Source organism: Chrysochloris asiatica, unplaced genomic scaffold (assembly GCF_000296735.1).
Source record: "Chrysochloris asiatica unplaced genomic scaffold, ChrAsi1.0 scaffold00404, whole genome shotgun sequence".
Taxonomy (NCBI): domain Eukaryota; kingdom Metazoa; phylum Chordata; class Mammalia; order Afrosoricida; family Chrysochloridae; genus Chrysochloris; species Chrysochloris asiatica.
In genome coordinates, this window is record NW_006408922.1 from 1,304,718 (window position 1) to 1,317,542 (window position 12,825).

The 12,825-nt window shown below is 46.2% G+C and overlaps 1 protein-coding gene across 1 annotated transcript in view; it reads right to left on the minus strand.

The window, feature by feature from the left end:
• The window catches only part of SYP (synaptophysin), a 15,748-nt gene extending 5,663 nt beyond the window's left edge, over positions 1-10,085 (minus strand). Inside the window, exons 1-5 of the mRNA XM_006876684.1 lie at positions 10,050-10,085; positions 8,835-8,900; positions 7,593-7,717; positions 5,001-5,196; positions 4,160-4,351 (exon numbers count right to left, since the gene is read on the minus strand). Of these exons, the coding sequence (XP_006876746.1) occupies positions 4,160-4,351; positions 5,001-5,196; positions 7,593-7,717; positions 8,835-8,900; positions 10,050-10,085 (615 nt within the window). The remainder of the gene's footprint in view (positions 1-4,159; positions 4,352-5,000; positions 5,197-7,592; positions 7,718-8,834; positions 8,901-10,049) is intronic.
• Positions 10,086-12,825: the final 2,740 nt, after the last annotated feature.

Below are 12,825 nucleotides of genomic sequence, written 5' to 3' on the forward strand. Positions count from 1 at the left end.
ATCCATTGCCGTCAAGTTGATGCTGATTCATGGCAACCCTGTAGCATAGAGTAGAACTGCCCCATAGGGTTTCCAAGGCTGGAATCTTCCTGGAGGAGACTGCTACACCTTTCTCTTGCGGAGTGGTTGGTGGATTCGAAATGCAGAACCCCTGACCTTTTGATTAGCAGCTGAGCTCTTTACTGCACCACTAGGGCTCCCTGGTGTGGTGCTGTGGGTTAATATGCTAGACTGCAAGGTCGGTTTAAACCACAAGGTCGGTGGTTCAAGCTCACCAGCTGCTCCTCAGAAATCCTACACAGGGTCACTATGAGTCGAAACTGCCTTGATGGCACTTAACAACAACAGGGCTCCATTTACATGTTATTGTTGTTAAGTGCTGTCAAGTGAGTTCCAACTCATAGCTCTGGTAGCATTGTGGTTACGAATCGGGCTGAGAACTGCAAGGTCAGCAGTTCGAAACTACCAGCTGCTCTGCGGGAGAAAGATGAAGCTTTCTGCTCCTGTAAAGATTTATAGCCTTGGAAACCCTGTTCAGGGTCGCTCTGGGTTGGAACCAACTCAACACACTTAACAACAACAACATATACGTGTATATGTGTGTGTATTCACCAGCTGCTCCTTGGAAACCCTATATGGGGTCACTGTGAGTTGGAACCGACAAAACGGCATTCAACACCAATAAATATATATATATATGGATTCCTGGCATGGTGCTGTAGGATCAGCAGTTCAATCCCATCAGCTGCTCCTCAGAAACCCTATACAAGGTTGCTATGAGTCGGAACTGACTCACCGGCACTTAACAGCAGCAACAACATATATGAGCGTGTGTGTAGATCAGCACTGGACTGCAAACCACAAGGTCGACAGTTCAAACCTATCAGCTGCTCCTCAGAAACCCTTACACAGGGTCACTATGAGTCAGAACTGACTCGACAACACTTAACCACCACACAATAGGAATGCGGTGGCTTTGTAGGATAAGCGCTGGACTGTGAACCACAAGGTTGGTGGTTCAAGCCCACTAGCTGCTCCACAGGAGAAAGATGAGACTTTCTGCTCTTGTAATGATTTACAGCCTCAGAAACTTTGTTGTTGTTGTTAAGTGTCATTGAGTCAGTTCTGACCCATAGCAACCCTGTATAGGGTTTCTGAGGAGCAGCTGGTGAGCCTGAACTGTTGACCTTGCAGTTAGTTCAAATAACTTTACAGTCTGGCGCATTAACACACAGTGCCACACCAGGACTCCCAGAAACCCTATACTGGGTCTTTATAAGCTGGAATCAACTTGATGGCACTAATAATAACACAACAAATGTATACTGATATAATAGATATATAAATTATCATTATAAGAGTACTGGTATGGCACTGCAGGTTAATGTGCTAGACTGCAAGGTCGGTGGCTCAAGCTCACTGGCCCCGCCTTGGAAACCCTATGCAGGGTTGCTATGAGTTGACACCAACTTGACAGCACTTAACAATAACAAATATTATATATGGAGTCCTGGTGTGGCACTATAGGATAAGCACTGGACTGTCAACCACAGGTTTGTGGTTCAAACCCACCAGCCACTCCTTGTTTGTTGTTGTTAGGTGCCATTGAGTCGGTACCGACTCATAGCAACCCTGTGTACAACAGAAAGAAACACTGCCCGGTCCTAGGTCAACCTCACAATTGTTGCCATGCTTGAGCCCATTGATGCTGCCACTTTGCTAATCCATCTTGCTGGGGGTCTTCCTCTTCTCTGACCCTCCACCTTACCAAACATGATACCCTTCTCCAGCGACTGCTCTCTCCTGACAATATGTCCGAAGTATGAGAGATGAAGTTTGGCCATCCTGGCCTCCAAGGAACACTCCAGCTGCACTTCTTCCAACACAGATCTGTTGGTTCCTTTGGCAGCCCGTGGCACTTTCAATATTCTCTTCCAACACCTTAACTCAAGAGCATCAATTCTTCTATGGTCCTCCTTATTCACTTTCCAGCTTTCACATGCACATGAGGTTATTGAAAATACCATGGCTTGGGTCAGGCACACCTTAGTCCTCAAGCTGACATCTTTGCTCTTCAACACTTTAAAAAGGTCTTGTGCAGCAGATTTGCCTAATGCAATACGTCGTCTGATCTCTTGACTACTGCTTCCATGAGCGTTGATAGTTGATCCAAGAAGAATGAAGCCGTTGACAACTTCAATCTTTTCTCTGTTTATATGGATGTTGTTTATTGGTCCAGTGGTGAGGATTTTTATTTTCTTTACATTGAGATGCAATTCATACAGAAGGCTGTGCTCTTTGATCTTTATCAGTAAATACTTGAAGTCCTCTTCACTTTCAGCAAGCAAGGTTGTGTCATCTAAGGGTGAGGAACATTTTCCAAGGAGCAACTAGTGAGTTTGAACCGCCGACCTTGTGGTTCAAACTGACCTTGCAGACCAGTGCTTTATCCCACAGTGCCACATCAGGACTCCAGTCATCACATTAGTGTTAGTGGTGGTAGCTATGTGCTGTGAAGTCGGTTCCGACTCAGCGACCCCTCATAGGGTTTCTGAGATTGTAAATCTTTACAGGAGCAGAAAGCCTCATCTTTCTCCTGCAGAACAGCTGGTAGTTTCAAACTGCTGACCCTGAGGTTAGCAGCCCAACTTGTAACCATGCTATCAGAGCTCCTTAGTCATCACATTAACTTAGTGAGTTAATTAAATGTCTGACCAAATATAGCAGGCTAATTTTTAAGTTGATTATTTCATATGGTCCACGAGTGATATAAATTTTGGCAGAAAAAAAGGTTCTCCACCCCTGCTATACAGGGTCATTATGAGTTGCAACAGACTCAAAGGCACTTAACAATAATAACAACATATAAAAATCAAAACCCAAACCAGTTGTCATTGAGTTGATTACAATTCAATAGCAATTCCATGCGCATCAGAGTAGAACTGTACTTCATAGAGTTTTCAGCGGCTGGTTTCTTGGCAGTAGATCACTAGGTCTTTCTTTTGAGGTGCCTCTGGGTGGACTTGAACCTCAAACCTTTTGGTTAGCAGCCCAGCACACTAGCTACACTACCCAGGGACTCCGTATACATATGAAGAGACTTTTAAAAGTTTGTGGGAAATTTTCATTGTCTTTTCCTTCTATTTTTCCACAAACATTTTGAAGCCTCCTTGAATATTACATGAATATGTATAATATATATACACACATAATACGAATGTACAAAAATATACATATGTAGTTAGACATAAAATAAATTAATATAAAAAGTGTACATCTGTAATATTTATATAACACATTACAACTTACCATGTGTTAGGCTCTTTCCTAAGCACTTCGTATGTTATAAGTTCATTAAATACTCAACTTTGGAGCAAGATTTATTACTAATATTCAATTGCACGCTCAGACTGGGACCTGAGAGGATAAGGAGTTTCAGGTCCACAGAGCAGAGCTGGGATTTGAACGCACAGTCTGACTGTGGCCACCAGGGGGCGATTGTTGTTGTTGCTAAATGCCTTTCAGTCAGTTCTGACCCATAGCAACCCTGTATAGGGTTTCCAAGGAACAGCTGGTGAGCTTGAACTGCCAGCCGTGTGGTTCAAACCGACTTTGCAATCCAGCGCATTAGCTCACAGCGCTACACCATTCAAATTATTTCTTCATTTTGCACAGGAGGAAGACTTGGATGGAGATTTTACTTGAGTAGGCTGTGTCCTGTTACGGAACTGTAGGATAAAGTACTGCACCTCAAGGTTGGTTTGAACCACAAGGTCAGCAGTTCAAACCCATTAGCCGCTCCTTGGAAACCCTATACAGGGTCGCTATGATTCTGAACTGACTTCATGGTACTAATAACAACAACAGGCTGGGTTTGGGCTTAAGTTCTTTTAAACCTGATCTGGATGGTAGGTGTCATGGTCCTCCCTTGGGGACGATCTCTGTCATCATAAGGGTTACAATCCCTATCTCATACTTCAGGCCTCTGTTTTGTTTTTTGTTTTTGTTTTATCATGCTGCTTCCAGGGACCCCTGTTGGATTTTTCCTGAATTTTCTCATTCTTTCTCTTTCCACCATTTCCCATGCCAGACTGCAAAATTTCCAGCCACCACCCTCGGGGATATCCCCATCCTCCCCAGCTGACTTCCCAGGGCTTACCACCGAGGTATTGAGGCCAGATGTCACAGGGTCCCTCAGCTCCTTGCATGTGTTCCCTGCCTGGCGGCAGACAGTCATCTCCTTGATAATGTTCTCTGGGTCTGTGGCCATCTTCACATCTGACAGCCCCTTGGCCCACGCTGATGAGCTAACCAGCCACATGAAGGCGAACACTGCTGTAGCCAGAAAGTCCTAGAGCAGGTTGGGGTGGAGGAGATGGACTTTGAATGGACTGCTTCTAACCCAGCCATGGGGCCTACTCAGCTCATAGGCTTTTTGAGGTGGGCGCCCCCAAGAAGAGGCCTATCTCTCTCCTGCCCTGTTAAACCCTAAAGCCCCCAACACTTTCACCAGAAGATGGTTCCCCCAGTGTGAGCTTGGATGTGGCAAGAGCATGTGGGAGTGTGCTTGTGATATGTGAGTGTAGGGGAGGGGAAAATCAGGTGGATGGTTTCCAAATCTGTGGAAAGGAGTTTGTGAATTTATGTCCTTTTGTGACTAGGATGAGGGTGTAGGAATCAGTGTGACTGTGTGGCACGATGGCATGCATGGTTGTCACAGGGAGCCAATGTGTGCTCCTTTCTTTGATGCAGAAAACGTGGTTATATGAGAACTGGCAGGTTCACAAGTATGGGTCTGTCTAGGATTCTGTATGTCTTTGTGACCCCATGGCTCCATGTCCCCGATGCCTGGTGTGGACAGTAGCCGCATGAGAAGTTGTTGTGATAGTTAGTTGTGTGGGGGTCTGTCTGGGATTTGATGTGGTCTACGAGCATGGCTATGTGTCCCTGAGATTCTGTGTCTCCATGGACTCTGCATGGAAGTGGTTGTGTAGACTCACCAGCATGGGTCCTTTGTTGTTCTCTCGGTACTTGTTCTGTAGGAAGATGTAGGTGGCCATAGCCCCCATGGAGTAGAGGAAGGCAAACACAGCCACTGTGACAAAGAATTCGGCTGACGAGGAGTAGTCCCCTACCAGAAAGACCTTAGTGGTGCCCCCTTGGCAGGTGGGTGCGTCGAAGTACACTTGGTGCAGCCTGAAGAGAGAGGTGGGCAGGTGTGGCCCAGCCCTTGAGAACCCCTTCACCCACCCCAACCCTACCCAGCCTTGGACCCTGTCCCACAGATTATGACACAGTCCCAGGAAAAGGAGGAAATAACCATCCACAGAGCACTTACTATGTACCAATCACGTTTCACTGATTGCTCACAGCATTCTGGAGAAATAGGTGTTACTCTTCCCTCACTCCAACTCAGTCATTCGGACCTCTTTGTTACTCTTAGAACACTCGAGGCACTTTCACTTCTCAGGATCTTTGTTCCGGCTGTTCCCTTTGTCAGTAATACCCTCCCCCTAAATGCATGCTTGTTCATTCTCTCATCTCCTTTAAGCTTTGCTCAACTATCACCTTCTCAGTGGAGTCTTCCCTATTTCCCTTTTTAACATTAAATTGAATCTTCAGCATTCTTTAGTTCCCCTCATTGCTCCATTTTTCTCGGTAGCAGTGACCACCATCTGACAAACCATGTATTTTACTTGTCTTGATTTTTGCTGTAACTCAAAGAGGGCAGGAGTTAGTTCCTCTGTGTTGTTCATAGCCATATATATTTCCAGGGCCTGGAACAGTGCTGACACATACTCGGCACTCAGTAAATGTTTATTGAATGAAATGTACAGAGGTGGAAACAAAGGCTCAGAGAAGTGGATTAACTTGCCTAAAGTCACACAGCTGGCAAGGAAATAGCAGAGCTGGGATGTGAACCCTGTGTCCCCACCCCCCTCCACCCCATACCATACTGACTCATCTCCCCACTCTTCTTCAGCTCTCTGAGAGAGAGAAAAAAACAACCCTCTATGCTTTTGAGAGCCCAGAGACTACAAAAATAGGAAGAAACAGAAAATCAGGAGGGTAGAAGGGATCCTGTCTGAGGTCTTCCCTGTGGTGTGATGGAGGAAAGAATTGTAGGAGAAAATGTGTGAGTGGAGCGGAAGAATTGGAGTGGGGTCCCAAAGCTCTGACCTCAGGATCCTGAGACTGAGTAAATGATGCTAGTGCCCTTGGGTAGCAAAAGTCCTGAAGGGAAGGAGCTGATGATTACGGGTCACCTGTTGTTGTTAAGGGCTGTCGAGTTGGTTCTGACTTATAATGACCCTGTATAGGGTTTCTGAGGAGCAGCTGGTAGATTTGAACTACCACCTTGCGGTTCAAACCCATCGATACAAGGCGCCAAACAGGAAAGAGGAGTCCTGGGGTGGCTAACTTGGTCAGGGGGACTCAGAATGGAGACTTTTCTCCAGGAGGCACATGGGTAAAGGGCAGATCCTCAGGACTTAAAGTCCTAGGTGAGAGAGGAGTGGCGATCCGCAGGAGGCTCCTATGGTCTTATGGGTTCCCAAAGGGCCACTTAGCAGTATTTCATGGTTGTCAATCCCCCCCCCCCCCCACTCCCCTTTCAAACTCTCAAACTTTTCCTCTCTGGTTTCTATTAAAAGGTGGTTTCCAGGTTGTCTCCCTATCTTTAAAGCCATGCCTTCCAGACAGCTCCTCTTTAGATCCTTGTTCAGGGTCTGAGTTGGGCTTTCATTTCTTTGAGCCTAATTTACCCTTTAAATGCTAAAAACAAAATAAAGCAAAACAATTTCTCATTCAATCCATGACCTCTTTCCTGATTACTTTCAATTTATTTATTTTGCTTAATAACACTTATGGTATGCTTACTGCATGCCAGGTACTATGCTATGCACTTTACAAGGTTGATTATACACCACAACCTTGTAAAGTGGGTACTATTATTATCTCCTTTTACAGACGAGGAAACTGAGACTTAGAGAAGTTGGGTGATAGGTTCAAGCAGTAGAAGAGTCTAGAATTGAATCCAGGCCCTCAGAAGCCTCCAGAAATTGTGTCTGTGGATTTCCATTTTCCTAAACCCAGGAGGTTGCTCATCTGTGTGACAGCAGCAGCCACACCTTGTGTTCATTCTGTTTTGTTCATTGTCATGTTTCCAGCACTATGAACTAGCCTACTCTAAGCTTTCAAAAACGGGTATGGAATTAATGGGGATTAAATAATAATGTTGGCTAACATTAATTGAGCAACTACTCTGTGCTTATTATCTTCTAAGGTAAATCAATATCTTTTACTTTTGACTCTTGTTTATTGCCTGTCTCCCATCCCTCTCCTTACTCTGAAACAGAGCCGGAGGGCTCAGCTCACGTCTGTCTTTCTTACCATAGTGTCCTAAATGTCCAGAACAGTGCCAGGCACAAGGTAGATGCTCAGTGCATGGGTGGTGACCTGAGCTGGTATGGTCTTCTGAGGTGAGGGATAGGTGGGGACCACCAGGGATGAGGGGTTGGACTGTTTTGATCCTCCCCAACCCTCTCCCAAGTCTGTGGGGATCCCAGGAGTGTGGTAGGGTGGAGGCACACCTGAAGGGGTACTCGAACTTGACCTCGATGCTGAGGTCACTGTCAGTCTTGTTGGCACACTCCACACTCAGCCGGAGCTCCCCACTGTAACTGCCGCATGTGGCAAAGGCGAAGATGGCAAAGACCTTGGGCAGCAGGGATGGAGATGGCCAGTGAGCTATGTGCATGTGTAGGGGGTGCCCTCCTCTGGACAGAGCAGGAGCCCAGCACAGGCAGCAGCAGATGGACCAGTCCCCACCCCCACTCCCTAATTAGGGCTCATCAGGTCCAAGGGCAAGCTGATTACAGGGGTATATAGCTCTCTTCCTTTCCCTGAGTCTTCGGTCTGTACCTCTTGCTGCTCTGAGCCCCACCCCTAGTCTTCCATCCCTCTTCCTCCGTCTCTCTCTGCCCTTCTCAGTCTCTCTATTTCTATGTCTCTCTGTATTTCTGTTTCTGTCTCTATCCTGTGTCTCTATTTCTCTTGGCATCTCTGTCTCTGTTTCTCTGTGTATCTTTCTCAGATGTCTCTTTGCCTGTATCTCTGTTTCTTTTTCTGCCTCTGTCAATATGTGTATCTCTGTCTCTCTGCCTTTTTTTCTGCATTTTTCTTTTTGTTTCTCTTACTTGGTCTCTATATGGTTTTCTCTCTTTCTGTCTTCCTTGTGCCCCTCTTTCTATGTCAGTGGTTTCTTTTTTCGCTCTGTCTCTCTTTCCCCTACTCCATTTCCTGCCTCTTTCCCTGTGTTTATTTCTCTTTGCATCTCTGTTCTCTGGGCGACTCTCTTTCCTTTTTCTTCATCACTTTCTGTTTGTCTCCTCTCTACCCCTCTCATCTCTGCATCTCTTCTCATCTTTACATCTCCTTTTTCCTGACTATTTCCATCTCTCTGTATATCTTTTTCTCAGTCTATCATTCCTTCTATCTCCTTCACTGTCTCTGGGTTTCTCCAGCTTTGCATTCCCCCCAAAGGGTTACAGGCTCCACCTCCCCCCTCCCTCACCTTTGAGTGGAAGCAAGACGTCACGATCTGCCACTTCACAATGTAGATACCCTCAGCCCGATGTGATGTCACAGCCCATCTGTTCTCTGGCCCCAAACTCCTGGGACTTCATTCTAAAGCCCAGTCCCCCTATCCCCCCCTCCTCCACAGGGATCCATTTCTTGCTCCTTATCCCCAACCCGCTTTACTTCTGTTCTTTAAGACCCCCACTACCACTCTTCCCTCCTTGCACCTTCCCCCATGCTTGGCACACACTCACCCATTGCAGCACCTTCACGAAACCGAGGGGCTCCTTGACCACCCGGAACTGACCCCCAGCCACCAGCTGAAGAGAAAAATGGTGGGGAACGGGTGTGGGAGTTGGGGGCGAAGAGGGAGATGAGGAGTGAGGCTGCCAGGTGATGATCCCTGGGGGTGGGGCAAGTGACCGCAGGGAGGGGGTGACATTCAAAGAGGGGCTGAGAGGTAGGTGACACTTCGGGAAAGGTGTGTGCACCAGGGGCTATGAATGAAGCGCTTAGGGGTTTAGAGCTGGTGGGGAGATCTGGATGTGATAAGTTGGCAGTGGAGGTCAGGAATGAGGAAGATGAGGATGGGGTGGGGAGTAGATAGGGAAAGGGAGATGGTCTGAAACAGTAAAGGTGAGTCAGATGACTAAGGGGATCAAGGGGTTGGATGGGGGGAGTCAGGTTCATTATGGTGGGGGAGGGGTCTGAGTGGTGAAGGTGAGTCATAGCTTGGCGGGAGTCAGGTTGGGGGAGAAGGGTCTGCAGTGGTAAAGGTGAGTCAGATGGTGGCGGGTGGTGGCGGTCTGAGGTGACGAAGATGGGGAGGGGTTGGTACTGGTACTGGTTAGGGAGAGGGTGAGGTTCTGAGGTAGTAAAGATGAAGGAGATGGCGGAGAGGGTCTGGGCAGACTAAGGTGGTAGGAGGGGTGGGGCATGGCTTCTCTGGATATGTGAGTGTTTTGGAGAGGCAAAGCCAGATAATCTTCCTAGGTCTGCTCTAGGGGGAGGAGGTCGTCTAAGAGAGGAGGGGGTTATCATTTTTGTTGGGGAGGGGAGGGTGCCAGCCCTACCCCCCATTCCTCTGCCCCCGCGCCTTCTGTCGCTCTATTTCCTAGCTTATCCTTAGCCCCCTCCCTCTCTTCCTTCCACTCTCCCCTACCCGAACCCCTTGCCCTCACCCAGCCCCAGGACCTCTTTTTCTCCCCTTGGTGTCTCCAGAAAAGAGCAGGGCTTCTAGGGGTTCTCGCTGCGGCAGTGAGTGCAGCCCTCGCTGCGGCAATAAGCGTACTCCTTTTCTCTATCTCCCCCTTCCTCCCTTTGCCTGCAGCAGACCCTCAACCCCTGAGTCAGGGGATCAGGACTCTGCTGCCTGGACCCTGGCCACCACCTCATAAACAGCGATCAGTGCGACCCAGGCCAGGCTGCCCGGGAGCGGCGAGCTCTGTCCGCGGTGCTGGAGCGCATACCTGATTCACCACGTCCATGTCTGCCAGCAGCAGCATCAGCAATGCAGGGGGCGGGAGGCGCTTGCTAGCAAGGGCGGGCGCTGGAAGCGGCGGGTGGGGTGCACGATCTCTGGAACAGCCCAGGAAGCTGTAGCCCCGCCCCTCGCATCCCCCCATCTCTCTTGGTGCTTGCGGCTGCGCAATGCTAGCTCTGATGAAGTCTCACCGGCCGCCATTCCACCCCTGAGACTGGAGCTATGTTGTTGTTGTTAAGTGTTTTGAGTCAGTTCTGACGACTCATAGCAACCCTGTGTAAGGTTTCCGAGGAGCGGCTGGTGGGTTTGAACAGCTGACCTTGTGGTTACCAGTCTAGTGTTTATCTTACATCACCAAAACACATTCACTCTGAAAACACAGCTAGAGGTCTGAAAAGAGGAGGACCACTTAGTCACAATGGTTGACATTTTGTTAGGTCTTTCCTGACTTTACTGAATGAGTTCACTCACTTAAACCTTACAACAGCCTTATGTCGTAGGGACTGTTAATACTCCTATTTTCACAAATGAGGAAAATAATCCCTGGAGAGGTTAAGTGACTCACACAAGGTCACCCAGCTAGTAATTGACAAGGCCTAGAGTCCCTGCAATTTAAACATAGTTCATAGTCTTGAAGGTTCCTTCTCTTTTGCATTTTTGGTTGTAAAAAATATAAATAGCACAACAATGAACTATTCAATATGTTTCAAGTGTGCAGTTTAGGGGTATCAATTACATTAACATGTGCAACTATCACCTAACTTTTGAATTATAAACAACTCCCCCAAGCCTCTTCTCTACCCCTCCAACCATCCCCTCTAATGTCTTTCTTCTTCTTAGTCTAATTCTTGCCCACTCCAACTGTATACACTTAATGTTCTATTTTTCCTTGTTGTTGTTGTTAAGTACCGTGGAATCGGTTCCGACACATAGTGACCCTGCACAGGGTTTCCGAGGCTGCAAATCATTACAGGAGCAGAAAGCCTCATCTTTCTCCCGCGGAACAGCTGGTAGTTTCGAACTGCCGACCCTGAGGTTAGCAGCCCGATTCATAACCACTACGCTACCAGAGCCCTCTCTTAACTGACTACCCCTCCTTCAAAGCTACTAAAACTAGTCCGACCAAAGTCAATGTTGATAGTCATGCTGTAAAATCCAAGGGATAAAATACAGTAGGATCTTAAGATACCTAACCTCACTCATACTAAGAGATATACATTTAAAATCTATTAAGATACCATCTTTAATCTTTGTAGCTGGTGAATGTTAAAAAAAAAAAAATTGATAATACTCTGTATTGGTAGATAAGCCAGAAGCAGGCATTCTCATAAATTGCCAGTAAAAGTGGAATTGGTATAACCTTTGTAGGGAGCAATCTGGCAAATTCTAGCAAAATAAATTTATATACTGCTTGGCTTAGTATTTATACTTTTAGGAATTCCTCTTATGGATAGACTCATACACTGCAGTGCTGTTTATAATAGAAAAGAGTGGACCCTCCTTAAGTGCTCGTTACTGGTGGACTGTTTAAATAAATTCTGATACAACCACAAAATAGATTCATATACAGTTGTCATTAATAATATGGAGATATAGCATTATTGCCAAGATATTTAAGTAAAAAAATCAAAATGCCAACTATGTGGAAATTGGATACAAAGAAGAGGAAGGAATTATATCATAGAGGCTATAGCTAACATTTAAACTATGGCCGTTTTGCCTCAAATACTGTTCTGAGAACATCACACTTAACCCTCACAGCAACGCTATGAGGCAGCTACTACTGTTCTCCTTTTACAGCTGAGTAAACTGAGATGCAGAGAGCTGAAGAAACTTGCCTAGGATCACGCATCTGGTAAGTGGTGGAATCAGAATTTGAACAAAGAAGTCTGGTTCTAGCACGTATTACTCTTAATCACTGTGCTAATTTATCAGTGCTATATCTTATACATGCATAAAAGATAGCTGATAACTTGGTTGCCTCTAGAAAAAAAGGAAACTTTTCTCTTTATAGCCCCTTTGTACTTCTTAAATTTTAAACCCTCCTTTGAATATGCAGGCAGTCCCTGGATTATAAATGAGTTCCCTTCCTAAGTCTGTCTTTAAGTTCAATTTTTACTTAAGTCAGAACAGTTATGCATGATTTGTGTCTACATCAGTTAGTCAAATGTTTGTCATAGTATATCATATATAGTGTACCTTTCTATGCATAAAAAATATTAAAGAAACACTTCCAGATACACTAAAACATCTTAACATGTTGTTGTTAGAGGTGCCATCGAGTCCATATGGACTCATAGGGACCTTATGCATAGCAAAACAAAACACTGCCCAATCCTGGGCCAACCTCACTATTATTGCCACACTTGAGCCCATTGATGCTGCCACTTTGCTAATCCATCTCACTGGGGATCTTCCTCTTTTTCTCTGACCCTCCACCTTACCAAACATGATAGCCTTCTCCAGTGACTGGTCCCTCCTGACAATATGTTCAAAGTATGGGAGACAAAGTTTGACCATCCTGGCCTCTAAGGAGCACTCTGGCAGCATTTCTTCCAACATAGATTTGTTTGTTCTTTTGGCAGCCCATGGCACTTTCAGTATTCTCCTCCAACACCATAACTCAAAAGCATCAATTCTTCTACAGTCTTCCTTATACACTGTGCAGCTTTTGCATGCATATGAGGTTATTGAAAATACCATGGCTTGGGTCAGGTGCACCTTAGTCCTCAAGCTGACAGCTTTGCTCTTCAACACTTTAA